Consider the following 19,627-nt stretch of genomic DNA (forward strand, 5'->3'; position numbering starts at 1 on the left):
GGAGAGCATTACACTACCTCGCTGGTGGACAGGGTGTTTCTGTTTGATATGTCCGCAACTGTACATCAACGGGATTGGCAGTGACAAAACGTATGGACGTTCATTCACGTCAACGGGACGCGGCGGGTTAAAGTTCCCACACATCACTTCTTGACTGAAATTGTTTTTTATACAACCCTACTTTCCCTAATGGAGAAGTCACTGCTTATACTGAGAGCAAGTTGTGTAGCAGCGCAGGTGTGGGCGTGATGCTGTGGCTGGTGGTGTGTGGGCTGGTGGCGATGATGGCCAGCTGTGATGGTGACCGCCTGGTGGTCACCACTAAGCAAGGAAAGATCTCCGGCCTGAAGCAGACCTCCACAAAAGGCCGGCACTTCTATGCCTTCCAGTCCATCCCTTATGCCATGCCACCTGTTGGACGCCTGCGACTTAGGGTAAGAATATGTGTTTTCAGTTAAAATGACAACTTAGTTCAGCTTTCGAATTATTACAGTTTTTTTTATATACCGCATATACTTCAAAAGAAGAACATTTTTAGATATAATGCATGCAATTGTATATTACCTCATCATTATTACACCTGCGGGTGCTGTGTGTACACTTTAACTCAAACAGCTTTTATCCAGTTTTAGCAAACTTTGCTGACAATGTTGAAGGTCGGCCTAGGGGTAAACGTACTGTTTCTGAGAACAAGAGATGACGGAATTACGTGGCATAGTTAACTGACAAAAGTTTTGACCCACTTGAGACCAAACTTAGTAGAAAGATGAGGGTAAAACAAGAACAATAGAAGTCCATCCCGAGAGCAATCAGCTAAATGTCGAGGTCAAAGTGCAATGTCAACTCTTAACCCATGTGAGACCATTTTTATTCAACTTACACCAAATCTGGTGTAAGGGTGTAAGGTAGGACAAGGCTGACGGATACGACTCAAAAAAAAAAAAAAAAAAAAAGTCAAGGTCACTCTGCAGTTTTGATGTGATTTGGAGATCAGTCAGTCGGAGGTCAAGGTCACAGGGCAAGATCAGCATTGGACTTGTGTGTGTGTGTGTGTGTGTGTGTGTGTGTGTCTGTCTGTGTGTGTGTGTGTGTGTGTGTGTGTGTGTGTGTGTGTGTGTGTGTGTGTGTCTGTGTGTGTGTGTGTGTGTGTGTGTGTGTCAGGGAGAGAGAGAGAGAGTGTATGTGTGTTCTTACCTAATTGTTCTTACCTAATTGTATCTTTACAGGAATGAGTCAAGCTCGTACTGTCCCTTGTCTTAAACCATATTTATCGTACATATCCTTAAATTTGTGAATTGTTTTGGCACACACTATTTCATTCGGTAGTGCATTCCATTGATCAGTTGCTCTGTTTGGGAAACTGAATTTCCTTACGTCTTTATCACCTCTCTTCTTATGCAGTTTTTTGCAGTGTCCTCTTGCTGATGCTTCTCCATATGTTAAGTAATCATTTATGTCTATTTTCTCCTTTCCTGATATGCACTTATACAGCATTATCATGTCACCTCTTTTCCTTCTCTCCTGTAGTGTTGGTAGATTCAGTTTATTTAGTCTTTCTTCGTAGCTTAGGTCCCTTAAGCTTGGTATCCATCTTGTAGCGGCCCTTTGAACTTTTTCAATCTTGTCTATATGCTTTATGAGATGAGGACTCCAGACTATTGATGCATACTCCAGGGTTGGTCTAATGAATGATGTTATTATCCTTCTTAACATGTCTTCATTTATGTATGTGAATGTTATTCTCATATTTGCAAGCAGTGTATACGTGTTCCGTACCTTCTCGCTGATGTGGTCAGCCGGAGATAGTCTGTTATTGATAATCACACCTAGGTCTTTCTCTCTTTCTGATGTGTATAGGGTTTTATTTCCTAACTTATAATCCCAATCAGGTCTTTTTCCACTTTTACCAAACTTGATTACATGACACTTGTCCACATTGAATTCCATTTGCCATGTACTACTCCATTCATGAAGTTTATTTAATTCTTCTTGTAGCTCCCTACAAGAGTCTGTGCTAGTAATTCTCCTTTGTATTTTTGCATCATCTGCAAACATATTCAGATAGCTCTCATTTCCAGTGTTACTGTTTATATCATTTATGTACACTAAAAACATGATTGGTGCCAGCACCGAACCCTGTGGTACTCCACTAGTCACTTCTTTCCATGATGAGTAGTTTCCTCTTAGTACTGTCCTCATTTCTCTTTTTATGAGAAAGTCTTGCATCCAACAAAACAGTTTGCCTCGAATTCCTCCTTGATGGTACAGCTTCCATAAAAGTCTTTGGTGTGGTACTGTGTCAAAAGCTTTCTTGAAATCTAAATAGATACTGTCCACCCATCCTTCCCTTTCCTGTATTGTGTTTTTTACTCTGTCGTAGTAGCTCAACAGATTAGTAACACATGATTTTCCTTTTCTGAAACCAAACTGTCTTTCTGTTATCATACTGTGTTCTTCTAGATGATTTACCCAAGCTTTTCTTATAAGTTTTTCTAATACCTTGCTTACAACACTGGTCAGTGATACTGGTCGGTAATTGAGAGGATTTTGTCTATTTCCTTTCTTGAATAAGGGGACTATATTTGTTTTTTTCCAAATATCAGGTAGTTTCCCTTGACTCAAGGATTTCTTGAAAATTAAAAATAATAGTTTACTTAACTCCTTTGCACATTCTCGTAACACCCAACATGAAATTTCATCAGGACCACTTGCTTTTCCTCTGTCTAATCTACTTAACTCCTCCTGTATTACTTTTTCTGCTATTTGTATATCTGGTAGTATGTGTGGACATGCGTGTTCCACATAGTCCCTCTCAAATTTTTTTCTTCTGTAAAAACTAATTGGAAATTCTTATTTAGTGCTTCACAAATATCTTTCTCTTGTGTATAAGTGATTCCCTCGTCCGTAATGGATTGTATTATATCTTTTACTTAGGTTTTGCTTCTGATATAGCTGTAAAACAGCTTTGGTTGATCACTACTTTTATTTATTATATCCTCCTCAAACTGTTTTTGGGCTTCCCTCCTTATTCTTGTATAGTCGTTTCTTGCCTGTTTGTAATTATTATACGCCCTTTCACTATTGTGTCTTCTGTATCTATTCCACAACAAATATCTTCTTTCTTTTGATTTTCTACATTCTCTATTGAACCATTTTTGTATTTTCTTATCTGCTTCTTTGTGCTGTGGGATGTGCTTCTGGACTCTTATTTCATAAAATTCACAAAAATTTTTATATACAGCATTTAAATCTTGTCCTCTAAGCTCATTTTCCCAATCAACTTCTAAGAAATACTTCTTTAGGTCTTGATAATTTCCCTTTTTATAGTTTAGGCTCTTTTTGTAACTGTCATTGCTGTTTACTATGTCATATGCTATCCTGAAGTTATAATTTAGTACTGCATGATCGCTTTTGCCGAGTGGAGGGTGATATATTAAACTGTCAATGTCATTTTCTTGCCTAGTAAATATTAGATCTAGCACTGAAGGTACATCAAGTCCTCTTTTTCTGGTGGTTTTCCTCACATGTTGTGTTAGGAATAACCCTTGTACGAGATCCAGGAGCTTTTGGTCCCAACAGCTTTCTTGGCTATTCATATCTAGAGTATTCCAATTTCTATTTGTATTGAAGTCCCCAGTTAGTATAATTCTTTCCGATTTCTCTTCCATTTTATGTAGCAAGGATCTTATATTCTGAATTGTACTCTCTGCCAGGTCCTCATATTCGTCTCTTTCCCATGTGTTTGATCTGGGTGGCATATACAAATTGGCTACAATTACTTTACCTTCAGATGTGTCGATCTCTACTGCAATCAGTTCTACTTGTGATGGTATATCTAGGTTTATTTCCTTGACTTTTAGATTTTTCTTAGTTAATATTATAATTCCTCCTCCTTTTTTAAATTTCTGTCTCTTCTCCATATATTGTATTCCTCTAAGTTTAGTATGTCATTGGATATCCTTGGTGTTAATTTTGTCTCAGTTAGGCATATTATTTGTGGTTCATTTTCTCTGACATAATCATTCATCTCCAGTAATTTAGATACCATTCCATCCACATTTGAGTACATCGTCTTTATCATCTTGTTTATATACTTGTCATGACATGGTTCTACTAACTTCCTCCTTTTTCTTCCATCCTGTTTGTGTACCACTTTCGTACCTGCAGTCCTATTACTTTGTAAAAAAAATTTCTTCTTGTCCTCTTCTGATCTTCCCTCATTTTTTGTTTTTGCTTCCTCCCTTTTCTCTTTCAGTAATTCCAGTTTCTCTTGTGTTAGCATCTTTTTATCCATACATTTTTGAATTGCTCTTTTTCCATAAGATTCTTTGCATTTTTTAGTATCTCTTCCACAGTGTTTACACTCTGGAAAGTCACCTTTAGAGGTCTTGTCTTGCTTTTCTCGCGTTTCCCTAACCTTTTGTGTTCCTCTATGTCTTTACTACAGATTTCCTCTGATACTTCTTTCAGTAAGCTCATTACATTTGCCATCTCCTTTTTGTCTCTAGTGATCTTGTTTTTAATTTGTTCCTCTTCTATACCAGTGATTACTATTGATTTATTTATTTCTACTGAATCTTTGACTAACTTTGGATTGTTTTGGATTATTCTTTTCACTTCCTTTTTAATGTTTTTTTTTCCTCCACCCTTGTTTCTAAGTCTTTCTTTACTTTCACCATTTCAGCATACGTGGTTTCTACATCATTTTTGTAGCTTTGCACAGCTTCATTCACCTGTGTTATCTTCTCAATATCACTGCTCTGGTCCATAAGACTGCTTGCTTGTCTAATTGTCTCTGTGTCATTTTTTAACTCTTCCATAACACTCTCGTGATTGACTACTGTACTTCCCATTTCACTCACTTTCTTCCTAAGCGTACTCAATTCCACTGTTAGTTCACTGATGGTTGTGTCTTTCTTATTGGCCTCCCTTCCCAGTTTTTCTATCTCTTCCTTTTGCAAGTGCATTTGCTTCTTTATTTCATCAATTTCATTTTTGAAAGCCATTTCTAGTTTGTGTACACGTTCAACCAGTCTATTGTGAGTCTCCACTTCAACCAGTTCTTGGTAGAAATCATCATTTTGCTTTTTACTTTTCTCCCTTTTCTTTTCCAAATTTGTTTTACTGAAGTATGGATCCATTTTGTAATACTAAATGAACAGAGTATGTACTTACAGAGTATGCACGCTTTCCCCGTGTTGCTGTAGTATAAACAAACCCAGCTGACTCAACGCATCGTGGTTCTTTGTTGTTTGAACCAGTCTTATTTAAACTTATTATTTCTTTACCTTTTAATAATGAAAAATCATTTAGTCTAACCTGGTACAGAGCTTGACTCATTCAAAGATACTAACTTAGGTAATTGCCACTGGCCGTGTTGTTTTGGTACGGAGCGCCGATGTCCGACGTCTGCATCTGATGACTCCCTGTGTGTGTGTGTGTGTGTGTGTGAGGGAGAGAGAGAGAGTGTATGTGTGTGTGTGTGTGTGTGTGTGTGTGTGTGTGTGTGTGTGTGTGTGTGTGTGTGTGTGTGTGTGTGTGTGTGTGTGTGTGTGTGTGTGTGTCTGGGAGAGAGAGAGAGTGTGTGTTTGTGTGTGTATGTGTGTGTGTGTGTGTGTGTGTGTGTGTGTGTGTGTGTGTGTGTGTGTGTGTGTGTGTGTGTGTGTGTGAACAAAATAGCTGACCCAGATTTGGTATGAATTACTGTATACCAAACTCTGTAGCTTAGGTTAAAGGTCAAGGTCAAGCTGTAGGATGTAGCTGTTTCTTGCAGGAAGATAGGAAGAGCAGTGTAAAATCTTCCCTTGTCCATTTTCTCCTGTATAAAGATTATTTTACTGTACGACAGGGAAGCGATCGTAAATATGAGTATCCGACAGCTAACTGTTATGGTCAGGAGCTGGAAAGAATGTTAGCAAAAAAATTCCCAGGATCTGTGCGTTATATATCTGTCCTAGGGGAAGTTCAAGAAAAAGTTGCAAGAAGAGATTGAAGTAACATGATGGTAGTGCAGATGTTAAGGGTAAGGCTTTGCAGGACCCCGTAGCTGCCGAGGCGTGGGAGGGAGTGCGGGATGGTGGGCCCCATCCTCCCATGTGCCCACAGTTTCCTCTTTTTGGAGATCCAGTATACACCGGGGAGGAGGACTGTCTCTACCTAAGCGTCTACACCCCTAAGGTAACTGTGGCAGGGTGGTTTTAACCTGAGAGAGAGAGAGAGAGAGAGAGAGAGAGAGAGAGAGAGAGAGAGAGAACCTAAAGTTACCCCAACAACCTAACATAGCTTAACGTAGCCTAATCTCAATAATTCCTCTGTGCTTGGGGAGGATGCCTGTGCCTTGGGAGGGGCAACCCTCTCGTTTGTGAAGGAGGCAGGACTTTTTAAGGATATTTAGAATTTCTCCTTTTTGATTGTGTGGCTTATCCTCTGTTTTTTGTTTTTACTTTTTACTTCTTTGTTATACGGCGGCATATGACCCTGGCAGTTGCGCCGCCATGATTATTAGAAAAAAAATAATAATAATAATAATAATCTCAATAAAACGACTTATAAAACAAACAGCTTAGCCTATCCCAACCCCAACAAATTAATCTAACTTGTCCCAGACTTTATTGGAAAGCTAAAGCGTCGTGAGTAACTATTGTTGGTAAATTTTCAGCCTGGTGACGAGGATGCTGCCTTGCCTGTGATGGTGTACATATTTGGCGGTGCATTCAGACATGGGACCGCCTCGCACTACACTGGGGAGGTGCTTCTCAACCATGACGTGGTGCTGGTCATTGTACAGTACCGTATTGGTGCCTTGGGTTAGTCAACACCTGTTTTACTCTCTCTCTCTCTCTCTCTCTCTCTCTCTCTCTCTCTCTCTCTCTCTCTCTCTCTCTCTCTCTCTCTCTTATCCAGGAGTGTCGACGTAGGTTATGTTTGTTTTCTCTGTGTCAGATTAAGTTAGTTTATAAATAAATTAATCCGTCATATTAAATTAAGATAGGCTAAGGGAGAGTAAAAAATAAAATAAATAAAAATTGGGAGAATGAACGTCCTGGCACAACCAAATTTAGCGCGTCGTGCAGAAATGGCACACAGACCCAATCCTGCTTCTTCGACCTTTTTTGTTTTTGTTTTTTTAACCTTTGCTTGTTGTGCATTAGAATTTACTGGATGAAATGCAGTAACCTGTGTGAAACTGGCGTTTTATGAATTTGATCCTGCTGATGAGGGTTTATACATGTAAACTAAACTGCTTTAATGTGTTCACTGCTTTTATTATTACTACCGGTACGAATTTTGAACGCATGATTATCAACTGGTAAAAGAGGGGAAAGTTTTGAACTACCAAATGTTAGTTTCTCCATTATTATTTTATACAGTTTGCATCCTCATTCCAGACACAAATAGGGATGATAGAATCTGAATTTCCCGAAATTTTGCTTACTCTTGATACTACAGATTCGGCAACATGGAACGAGCTACGGTTATCTAGAGTATTAATAACTTTGCTCGGCATGGCCACCATAAATCTAATTCTATTCCCATTCAGTTAACAGGGGTTCATGAAAGAATATTTGAAATATGTTCCGAAAGTGTGCCAAATGCCAATTCCTTAATAACTGTATCTAGAATTCATTGTGATATCGCTATTTTCAGATTTGTTAGTTTTCATGCAGCATACGTAAGTTTTATTACTAACAATTGCCGTAATGATAAAGAGTACTTATAACTTCGTGCATGTCCATAGGTAACGCTGTTTATCTCTACCGATATAAAGTAACATTCCTTGGCCACGTGAATCAGTTGCCTGCCACTCATGTCAGGCGTGTTCAAACTGCGGTACAAACACTCAGTATTTAAACGCTGTCAATTACAGGGTGGTTGTCAACTGGAGACTCTATCATCCCTGGCAACTTTGGCCTGAAGGACCAGACGCTGGCCCTCCGCTGGGTCCAGGCCAACATACGCAGCTTCGGTGGAGACCCAACCAAAGTTACTTTGTTTGGCCACAGCTCGGGGGCAATGTGTATTCATGCCCACATCCTGTCTCCACACTCACGAGGTATGTCACACACACACACACACACACACACACACACACACACACACACACACACACACACACACACACACACACACACGGAAAGAGAGAGAGAGAGAGAGAGAGAGAGAGAGAGAGAGAGAGAGAGAGAGAAGGAGCACTCAGGGAATGCAATACCTGAGCACACCAACTCTTCTAAAGGCCGAATATTTGACTTTGCCCTGTCACCTTGACTTCTGACAGATTACTCTCAAAATCAGATTATTTCATTCTTGCCTCACCCTCAATGCCTCCACGAATTTGGGTTCAAATCACAGCAAAGCTCACTCGACGTTGCCCAGTGACCTAGATCTTTGACTTTTTCCTGTGCCTTTGACCTTCGACTTATTTTTAAATCGAATATCTTTTTCCGTGTTTTAGCCTGAACCCTTCCACAAAGTGTAGTGTGCATCAGTTAAAAATTTTACCTTGACCTTGCTGTATGAGCTTGACTTTTGACCGACTGGATTAAAAACAGGTTAACCTCTTGGGTGATTTCCACAGAGTTTGATCCAAATCAGGTCCAATTTTTTTAGCTATTTTATTTATACACAGAAACACTTGTCCAATTTTGACCTTGCCCTGCAACATTTATCATTGACAGTTTGTTTTTACAATGTAATCCCTTCTTTCTTGCCTGACCCTTAACACTTTCAATAAATTTAGTCCCCATGAGATAACAAATGATTGAGTTAACCTGGCTGTGTGTGCTTAGCATTGATCTTTTACTGTGAACTGGACCGTCGACTCTTTCTCATAAATCTAATCCTTTCATCCAATATATTACCAATATGTCGGGAATCGAACCCGGGACTCTTACGTGAGAGCCAGGCAGCATACCACTACACCACGACCAGGTAAAAGTTATCTCATATTGTCCTAATCTTGTAACCAATGTCCCTCCGCCCCCACTGTGGGCCTGAAGAGGATGAGAATGCCCGAGGGGACGGGTAAACAGGTAAGTCGCTCCATGACAGGATTGTGATTCCCACTGAATCACATGGAAGCAAAGCTTGGACCTTGTTTTTTTTTTTTTTTTTATGCGAGGAAGAAGGAACCAAAGGCCATGTTGGAAGGGCACAATTCAATAATGAAAGCAGTAATTTTTTTTTTTTCTTTTTTGAGAGGAGCATGTGGAGTTACATGGAGAGACAGATACAGATAAGGAAGTGAAGGAGCGCTGTGGTGTGGGTGTGGATGTGATAGAAAGCATTAGGAGAAATACAGTGAGGAGATTTGGCCGTGTGGAGAGGATTGAGATGGAAAGACAAATTAGGAGAGTATGTGAATGAGGTGGAGTTGGGACGGGAGGGGGAAACCGCGGATGAGATGGAGGGGTAGAATAGAGAGGTATATAAAAGAGGGGGATGCGAGTTGGGGGGAGGGCAGTGAAATGGCAGCGGACAGGACGACAGGGAGGCGATATGTTTGTGGCCACCCCTTACTGGATTAAGGTGTGTGGCTATAGACTGATAGTAAAACATTAATTAAATCACAGAAACAAAATGACATAATATTTTTAAGAACAGTCTCCTCTCACCCTTGTTCTCCATCGGCGAATCTCACCTCCGTCGAGAAATTGGACGATAAACCGATCACAAGGCTTCAAGGTTTCAGAGGATTCAAGGCAAGATAGTAAACTAGGTTAGAGATGATTCGAACAGCCGGTAATACTTCCTGCACAGTGATGATTTCTTTTTCTGGTTTGGTTTTGCTATCTTCACATGATTTATACACATTACTAGAGTTATTTGCACTGTAGGGGTTACACATTGCATTCCATAACCCCTCCAATACAAGAGGGTTTTCCTTTGTTGCCTTCAGTAATTTGACGGTAAATTAAGACGGATCTGGAGGCTTCAAAGGTTCAAAGGCTTCGAAGTAGGATGGTGAACTCGGCGAGGGGGAGCATCAAGTGGCCTATACTAACACCCTTACTGCTATTACTTCTTTCTATATATGTTGTTCTTTGCTACCTCCATAGGATATTTTGAACTGCATGGATTTTATAAAGCGTTCATCAACCCATAAACTATATAAATCCTTTGAAAACATTGATAAAGCCGTCAGGATGGTGAATTTGACAACAGTAGGTTTAAACAATTGACATTTATTCTTTCTCTGTTCCTATTTTTTTCTTGCATTTTATTCAAGATATCACTAGGCATACGAGACTTGTTTTTAAGACAATAGTGTGGCAACATGGAGCTAGTATTAGTAATTTATTATCATCATATATGCAATGGCTTCATATCTTAGTTGACTTTGCATGAATATAAATTTTGGAGTGTGAAGGTTTTCGGAAACCAGATTTTTGGACCTGAGAGATTGGACAGTAAAGTTACTGAGGAGGTGCAACTATTTCGGTCCAATATGAATCCACTCCAGGCTCACACCATATCGCAATTGTGTTTGCACAACTTATCCAAGTGGATAATGATGACACTGTGAAGAAACATGCATCATCATCATCATTGTAATAACTTTTTTCTCAGTCTAATTGGCACCAATAATTTAATAGTTTTCCCTTACTGCATGAGTCATTAAAAAATTGTCATAACCTTTGGTAGGCAAGTCGTACCTCTATTAACCACTCTCAGTCCCAACTAATTCACTCTATTTATTGGCCAATAAAATTAAGTGACTCCACGATAAAACAGAGTGGTGCTTAGTGGGATCGATCTAGACGTTGATGGACGACCAGCGAGTGTGTTTCATGCTTTATAAGATCACATGAGCCAAGCGTCCAGGGTTGTGTTTTCCTTGCTCTCCGCACAGACAGCAACTGACAGCAAACCCTTTTCTGTATCCTCCTACTTTTTCTATACTCATTTCAAAGCCAAAGGTGGCTGTTGTGTATATATACGCAACGACTTATCTTGCTCTAGTGTTCCTGAACTTGATTCTTCTGAATTCTTCACACTCTGGCTTCGGCTTTCCTGTCATTCTCTGACTAAATATATCTGTGCTGTTTACTTATCCCCTAATTCTACTGACTATCAAAAATTCTTCGACTATCTTACTTCTACGATGGAACATATTCTATCCATTTCTCCTTTCTCTGAAATCTCCATTCTTGGAGATTTCAGTGTTCACCACCACCTTTGGCTCTCCTCTTCTTTCACGGATCCACCTGGTGAACAAGCCTACATCTTTTCTATCCTTAATGACATAGAGCAGCTTGTACAGCACCCTACCCGTATCCCTGACCGCCTTGGAGAGAGCTGCAACATACTTGACCTCTTCCTCACAACTAATCCTTCTGCTTACTCTGTTAATTTTTTCTCTCCGTTGGGCTCCTCCGATCACAACCTTATTACCTTAACCTGTCCTATCACTCCGGTACGGCCTGTGGACCCTCCAGTGAAACGTCGTCTGTGGCATTTTGGAGCCGCGGACTGGGAGGCCCTCAGGCAGTACTTCTTTGATTTTCCCTGGAATGATTATTGCTTCCATGGCCGTGAGCCATCTGAGTGTGCCTTGCGCATTACGGAGGTTATTCTCTCGGGCATGGAAGCATACATTCCTTTCTCATATCCTTTGACTAATGCAAGAAAGCCTTGGTTTAATCACGCTTGTTCTAATGCTGTCCGCAACAAGGAGAGGGCCTACAAAAGGTACAGGAGCCAACCCACCCCTGAATCACATCATCTTTACGTTTCTGCCCGGAATCGTGCTAAGTCTGTTCTTCGCTCTACTAAAAATAATTTCATCCATACTAAATGCTCTCAACTCTTCGACTCGAATTCTTCCCGCTCCTTCTGGCATCTTGCCAAAAATCTTTCTAACAACTTTACCTCATCATCCTTCCCTCCTCTTTTCTACTCTGATGGTTCTGTAGCTATTTCTTCTACTGATAAAGCAGATCTCTTCGCACAGACTTTCTCCTCCAATTCTACCTTAGACGATTCCGGTGCTGTTCCTCCATCACTTCCCCCCTCTGACTTCCTCATGGCTGACATTAAAATTTCTTCAGTTGATGTATTTTCTGACATCACTGGCCTCAGTACTAACAAGGCATATGGGCCTGATGAGGTCCCTCCTGTTGTTCTCAAGAACTGTGCTTCTGTGCTTACACCCTGCCTAGGCAAACTCTTTCGCCTTTGTCTGTCAACTTGTACCTTTCCTTCTTGCTGGAAGTTTGCTCTCATTCAGCCAGTCCCAAAGAAGGGTGACCACTCCCAACCCTCCAACTATCGTCCAATTGCTTTAACGTCCTGTATTTCAAAAGTTTTCGAGTCAATTCTTAATAGAAAAATTTTAAGGCATCTTTCCTATCACAACCTTCTTTCCGATCGTCAGTATGGGTTCCGTCAGGGACGCTCCACTGGCGATCTTCTCACCTACCTTTCAGACTCCTGGTTATCCTCCTTTCGGAACTTTGGCGAAAGCTTTGCCATTGCACTTGACATCTCAAAGGCTTTCGATCGAGTCTGGCATAAATCTTTAATTTACAAACTGCCCTCCTACGGTTTCTATCCTTCTATCTGTGCCTTCATCGCTAGCTTCCTTTCTGGTCGTTCTATAGCCGCTGTTGTAGACGGCCATCGTTCTTCTCCTAGATCTATCAACAGTGGTGTTCCTCAGGGCTCTGTCCTATCACCAACTCTCTTCCTTTTATTCATCAATGATCTTCTAAGCTGTACATCTAACCCTATCCACTCATACGCTGACGACTCCACCCTTCACCTTTCCATTCGGTTCCCGCAACGCCCATCTCAACAGTTACTTCAACAAGCAAGGGATGAGGCTGTGGCACACCTAATGTCTGATTTGGCTCGTATCTCTGACTGGGGTAAAAATAATATGGTTGTCTTTAATGCATCTAAGACTCAGTTCTTACACCTATCAACCCGACAAAATCTTCCACAGGTATACCCACTAATGTTTAATAATATTCAGCTTAATCCTGCATCATCCTTGAACATGCTTGGGGTTTCATTTACTCGGGACTTATCTTGGAAAGATCATATTACATCTCTTGTAAAATCTGCTTCCAAGAGATTGGGTGTGCTAAGCCGACTCCGCTCTTTCTTTACCCCTGCACAACTGTTGACTCTATACAGGGGTTTTATCCGCCCCTGTGTGGAGTACAACTCTCATGTGTGGGGAGGCTCCCCACATACAGCTCTTCTCAATAGGGTGGAGTCAAAGGCTTTTCGTCTCATTAACTCTCCTCCTCTTACTGACTCCCTTCAACCTCTGTCTCTTCGCCGCACTGTTGCATCTTTATCTCTTTTCTATCGCTACTTTAATGGTCACTGCTCCTCTGAACTGTCTGCTTGCATTCCTCCACCTCTACGACGGGCGCATAGCACCCGTCTGGCAGCAAACTCTCATCCTTTTTCTGTCCAACTCTCTAATGCAAGAGTTAACCGTTACTCCCAGTCTTTCATTTATGCAACAGGTCAGCTCTGGAACTGTCTCCCTCTGTCTGTATTTCCTGCTGCCTATGATCTCCAGTCTTTCAAACGCAGTGTGTCCAGGCATCTCAAAATGATCGGATCTTGAATTTGGCTCTATATTGTATTTTGTTTTTCTCTTGGAGGGAACTGTTACTGCGGGCTCATGGCCTTTGGTTCCTTCTTCCTCGCATAAAGACAATTCAGAAGGGAAAAATGGCAGCAGATCCAAGCCGTCGGAGTTGTCACTTATCACTTTAATAATTTACCAAGTCAAAACTACATTTTATTATTTCATGAAATTAAAAATATAAACATAACTTCATGAACCTATTTTAGTTTTATATAAGATTACTGCCAGTTTCAATATTGATATTGTTGGAGCTTTAGTCGTTCTCTTACTGGAAAGCTCCACGTCCACCTATGCTCATACGCGAATTTTAATGCATAGATTTTACCTCCAAGCACTACAATAATCATTTCACTCCATTTTATGCAATTTATATTCATTTTATTTACAAGTATGACGTCAGAAGGATGGAACTTTGGGGGATAAAGTGCGTGAAAGGGTACAGCAGGGAAGGAAGGTTGTTGGTACGCTGAAAGCAGTGATGAGAAATAGGGAGGTGAGTATGGAAGTTAAGAAGTCACTGCATGATAGTATTGTGATACCTACCCTGACGTATGGAAGCGAGGCGTGGACCTTGCAAGAGGGGAACAAGTCAAGAATGAGAGCAGTGCAAATGAGTTGCTTGAGAGGAGCATGTGGAATGACGTGGAGGGACAGGTTGACGAATGAAGAAGTGAAGGAACGCTGTGGGGTGGATGTGGATGTTGTTGAGAAGATTAGGAGAAATACACTGAGGTGGTTCGGACATGTGAAGAGAATGGAGAATGAAAGACTGACTAAGAGGGTGTATGTAGGTGAGGTGGAGGGAGAGGGAGGGGTAGACAGAGGATGAGGTGGAGGGATGGAGTAGAGAGGTATATCAGGGAGGGGGGGGTGAGTTGGGGGGAGGGTAGTCAAATGGTGGGTGACAGAGCGACTTGGAGGCGTTTTGTCTGCGGCCACCCTCTGCGGGATTAGGACGTCGGGCTACAGATAGATAGATAGATAGACGTCAGAAGCAGTAGCATTTTATTTTATGGTATTCATATGGGACCATTAACCTGGAAAGCAACTAGCTCTTGTGTTTAGAAACCAAATAGAACCATAATTTAGCGATTAAGTTTTCTGCTCCCACCTTAAGACAAATATATTTTAAGAGGTACGTATTTACCATCTCACACTGGACATCTTAATGGGGGAAAAGTTTCGACAACCATCATCACCCTGATCATCATCATCATCATCATCCAAACTACATTTCCTCAGTAATAGTGAATTGGGAGTGATGGGAGCACAAGATTTTAGGAAGAAATTCAGTGTAGAAGATTCGAAGTGAGAACAGGATACACCCACATTTCATCATCCCCAAAGCCCTCGCCAGCCACGCAAGTTAATATCTATTTCACAACAGTTCTAGTTAGCAGGAGGTAATATAATATGGGAACGGATAGAAGAGTTTAACCCACGTTGGCATAAAATGTTTCGATGATGCAAGTGTCAGTCTCAGTTGGATCATTTGCAGGTATGAAAGGAGAATGAGTGCGTATATAGCAAGGTGAGGGAAAGAGGTGGAGAGAAGGTAGGGAGGGTAGAAGAGAATGAAGGAAGGGAAGTGGAGTAAGCTGTTGGGATAAAGGAGGGGGAAGATAGGTGTAGTAAGAAGAGAAAAATCAAGACAGAGAGACGTGCTGCAGTGAGTATAGGACAGAAGTCAGCAACCTTTAAAGCTAAAAGAGCCATTTATTTTAGTTTCATAAAAATGCAGTACTCTCAGAGCCACAATACAAAAACTTCTCAAAAGCCGAAATCTGCAATACTTCTAAATCTAAACAAAACATTGCGGTGATATTGTTCAATCTACGTATAGTATAGACCTTTTCAAAGTTGAAATAAAAATCTAATGTTGCCTTGCATGTGCTGTATGATCCCTTCATTCTGAAAGAATAAATGATTATTTATTAAGCTCCTGGAGCCGCAAATGTGTCCTAAAAGAGCCGCAGGTTGCCTACCTCTGGTCTAGGAGGTGTTTTTAACATTTTTTTAAGTTACTTATTTTGCATGTTACACCGTATTATTGTTTAGAATGTCGTAGCACTGTACAATATAGTTTGCAATAATTAAGTGAAATTCACGTGTCATGTGCACATACCAAACTGGTTAGGAATAGTTCAAGGGAGCCTCCTTAACTAACCACAATACGACCTATAACAATGTACACTTTCTACTCCAGGACTGTTTATCAGAGCAATTCTTCAGTCCGGCACACTGCTGAACTACCATATGCAAACAAGATCTCAGAGGGAGTTGGCGTACTCCACTGGCAGGTTTCTGGGATGCCCACACACCCGGGGGATGAGGAACGACCGGGCCAGTCAGTCACTTCTCACTTGCCTGCAGAATATCGATGTGAAGAACCTTACCCTCTCTGAACTCAACTACTTGGTCAGTCTCTCTTTACTGCTGGTATTACAGTACATGGGGCATTGCTTCATCCTCTACCTGCGTTTCACTGACCTCTGCTCTTCTCTTTCCATTGCAGCAGCAATTCCCACTAAATATCCCTGGTATATGTTAACTTATATCAGAAGTCTTTTTTGGAGAACACGGGTCATCTCTGGAACTATCTTCATATACTGTATTTGTATTTCCCTTGGCCTATGGCCAATGTGTGCATCACGAAATAAAATGTCGTTGGTATTAGATTTTTTTTTATTTTTGCGCAGTTAGGTGATATGGAATTTTCATATTCTTTCTGAACCTTAAAACCAATTATATGGCTAGTCGGAATCGCCTAGAGAAAAGTTATGGACTTGGTAGGTATTTATTACTCTCCATATGTAATGACAGTATGTGAAGAGTATTAAGATGCAAAGCCGTTAGCAATGATTGCTATCTAATACTTGTCAAAGAAGTCATAAGAGGGACCTCCCCTATGTGTATCGATAGTACCAGAAGGAAACAAAATAATGACACTAAATTGCCAACATTCATGAAAGCATGTAAGATGGCCTCACAGATACAGTACCCAAACATGCTGCTGTGTTAATTGCCTTCAGGATTAATGAACATGCAAAAACGTGATCTCAGAATTTCCGTGTTTATAAACTTTGACATTTAACTCAAAAATATTTATAAAAGAGCAAATAACTGGGGTATCAGACCATTTGCTTAATGAAAAAAAAAAAAAAGTCAAATTTGAAGTGAACTGAATAAACAAAGGAATGGTGCCAAGTTGAAAAAGCACTTGGAGGAAAGAAGAAACAACCGGAGAAAACACCACAGTAGCTCTCCAGATATTGGTGCGGAGACTGTAACTAGAAATTTTGAGTATGAAATAATGACTAAAGATTTTATAAACACACACAAGGTAATCCTGAGTCAGTAACAACGTTAACAAACACTTATCTCTATTTCACGCACTCTCTACATGTGCTTTACATATAACACAATGTACCCCACTACATCGCAGGAGTTGACGCCAACAGGGGCATGTGGCCAGAAAACTTTGCCCCCACTACCTAGTGACGGACCTATTGAGAGGAGGTATGACGCGGGCTCCGCCAGTGTAGTTTGGGGGACTGGGATGGGATGGGGCATGGATCTGTGCTAGAGAGTAGGGAATTGCTGTTCCCAGACTGCTACTTCTGCCCAATAGAGAGGGGCCCAAACCCAGGAGCAACGCTCCAGGAGGCTGCCCTGTCAGTGGGTGTATAATGGCGGGGCAGTTACAGCGACAAGGCGCACTTGGAGGGTTTCCCTGTAGCTGTCCTGGCAGGGTGTCTCTAGGCCACTGCCACAGCCACTGGTAACGGCTGCTGGGCTGTGGGTCCCAGGTCCAAATCCTGGACTAGGGACTGTGCAGGTGGGTGGGGCCTGTGGTCTGTCTCTCCCTCTCTTTAAACTTAATGACATGGCAAAAAATGGAAAAAGCTAATGCCTGACGATGCTAAATGAGCCAAGGGGATCATAGTGGCATCATGGAATTGGGGTAGTTTGAAGGGCAGAGCAAGAGAAGTGGTCGAAGCAATGAGTAAGATGTGGGTGGATGTTGGCTGTGTACAGGAGGATCAGCCAGAGTGATTGCTGGGAGGGATAGTTGGTACAAGATACTGTATTTTGGCAGGGAAGGGCAGATAGATATAATGTTGTGGGTGTGCTGGTTTAGGAGAAATGGGTGGAATATGTCATGAATGTATTGAGAGCGAATGGAAAGATTAGAGTAATGAAAATTTTGTCTAGTAGGGTCACATTTTCATTTTTATCAGTGTATGCTCCACAGGCTAGCTTGGATTATGCAGAAATAGATAGATTCTGGGATGACTTATTGCGTGTGGTAAGTGGTATGAAGGGTAATGAAATTGTAGTTTTGGGAAGGGACTTAAATGGTCATGTAGGTGAAGCAGCTTAAGGATATGAAGAGGTACATGTGGGATGCACATATGGTACGAGAAATGAGGAAGGGGAAAGGATACTCGAGTTTGGGGAGGCAATTAACATGATTATGTGCATCACACATTTTAGGAAAAGAGAGAGTAGGTTGATTACATACGAGTCTAAGGGAAATAGTAGCCAAACAGACTATTTCCTGGTCAGGAGGGCTGATAAGTGATTGACGTGTTCAGCAATACAAATTATTGTTATGTGACATTGTGCTTAAGGAGCGGGTGATGAAAAGGGGGACCTATGCACCTAGGAGTAAAATATTTATGAAAAACCAAGCAACAGGGGATGCCTTCTCTAGCGGGATGAGTTGAGTGGTGGCTGAGCAGGGAGCTGTTGACAGAAGTGTAAATGAACAATACAGATCTCTCAAGAACAATCTCCAGAGAGTTACTGATTCAGTGTTCGATGAAGAAAGGGCCCCCAAAGACACAAATTAACATGATGGTGGTATGAGGGTGTAGAAGCTGCATATAAGAAGAAAATTTTTTTCCGAGAATGGAAAAGGGGTGGTAACAAATAGGAATACTTGGATGCCGAGTATAGGGCTAGAAAAGAGGTATACATGGCAAAGTTTGAGTGTCAGAGACTTTTATTTGATAACCTAAATAGTGTGGAAAGGAAAACTATGATATTTAAGAGGGCAAATCAGATGAAGAGTGAACAGTGTGTGAAGAATGATGAAGGGAAGTTAGTGGTGAACTGTGAGAATATTAAAGACGCTTAGAAAGAGAGGATTATAACCGGTTGCTGAATGAGGAGTTTGACTGGAACATGGAAGGTCTGGAGTGACATATCCAGTGTTTGGCCCTTGGCCTTTGATTGATGCTGCTGTTGTGAGCAGGCCAATAGGTAGGATGCAGTGGGGAAGGCGGCAGGTGGGGAAAGTGACAGGTGTGTCTGGGTTGACTGCTGAAATGCTGAAGGCCTCCGGAGATATTGCAGTGAGGTTAAATACTGATTTAATAAATACGGTTATATATGAGTGTTTTGACCCAGATGATTGGCTGAAGAATGTGATTGTAAGTGTGTACAAGGGGAAGGGTGACGCCCTGGAAAACTTCTGGGCCAGATAATGAAGGTAGTGGAGACAGTTCGAGAAGGTATGATTAGAGAACGATGGAATGTTGATGAGACGCAGTTTGGGTTTATGACAGGCAAAGGAGCTACAAGTGACATATTCACCATTCGCCAGCTTCAGGAAAAGTGATCTGCACTTTGCTTTTGTTGATTTGGAGGAGGCCATTGACAGAGTCCCTAAGGAGGTGGTGAAGTGGGCAATGAAAAAGCTTGGGAACAAGAAGTGGCTGGTTAGAGTGGATATGGCTATGTATGTGGGTGCTTGCACCCAGGTTAGAGTGAAGGAAGATTTGAGCGATGAGTTTTCCGTGAATGTTGTGCATCAGGGGTCAGTCTTGAGCTCCTTGTTGTTCAACATGGTGCTTGATGCCCCTTCAGGAGACTTCAAAAATGGACTCCCGTGGGAGATGTTGGATGCCGGTGATTTAGTGTTGAATGCTGAGGTGGAGGAAAGATTTAGGAAGCGGAGAGATGGGCACAAGGGCTTGAGAGTAAATGCAAATAAAACAGGTGATGGTATCTAGG

The 19,627-nt window shown here is 41.3% G+C and overlaps 1 protein-coding gene across 1 annotated transcript in view; it reads left to right on the forward strand.

The window, feature by feature from the left end:
• Positions 1-248: 248 nt before the first annotated feature.
• LOC145412898 (carboxylic ester hydrolase-like) overlaps positions 249-19,627 on the forward strand; it is a 64,170-nt gene continuing 44,791 nt past the window's right edge. The window contains exons 1-5 of the mRNA XM_080282695.1: positions 249-434; positions 6,037-6,177; positions 6,659-6,806; positions 7,868-8,053; positions 15,813-16,024. Of these exons, the coding sequence (XP_080138821.1) occupies positions 249-434; positions 6,037-6,177; positions 6,659-6,806; positions 7,868-8,053; positions 15,813-16,024 (873 nt within the window). The remainder of the gene's footprint in view (positions 435-6,036; positions 6,178-6,658; positions 6,807-7,867; positions 8,054-15,812; positions 16,025-19,627) is intronic.

Source organism: Coenobita brevimanus, chromosome 94 (assembly GCF_032717465.1).
Source record: "Coenobita brevimanus isolate Jiangsu-jjx chromosome 94, ASM3271746v2, whole genome shotgun sequence".
In the NCBI taxonomy this organism is placed as follows: domain Eukaryota; kingdom Metazoa; phylum Arthropoda; class Malacostraca; order Decapoda; family Coenobitidae; genus Coenobita; species Coenobita brevimanus.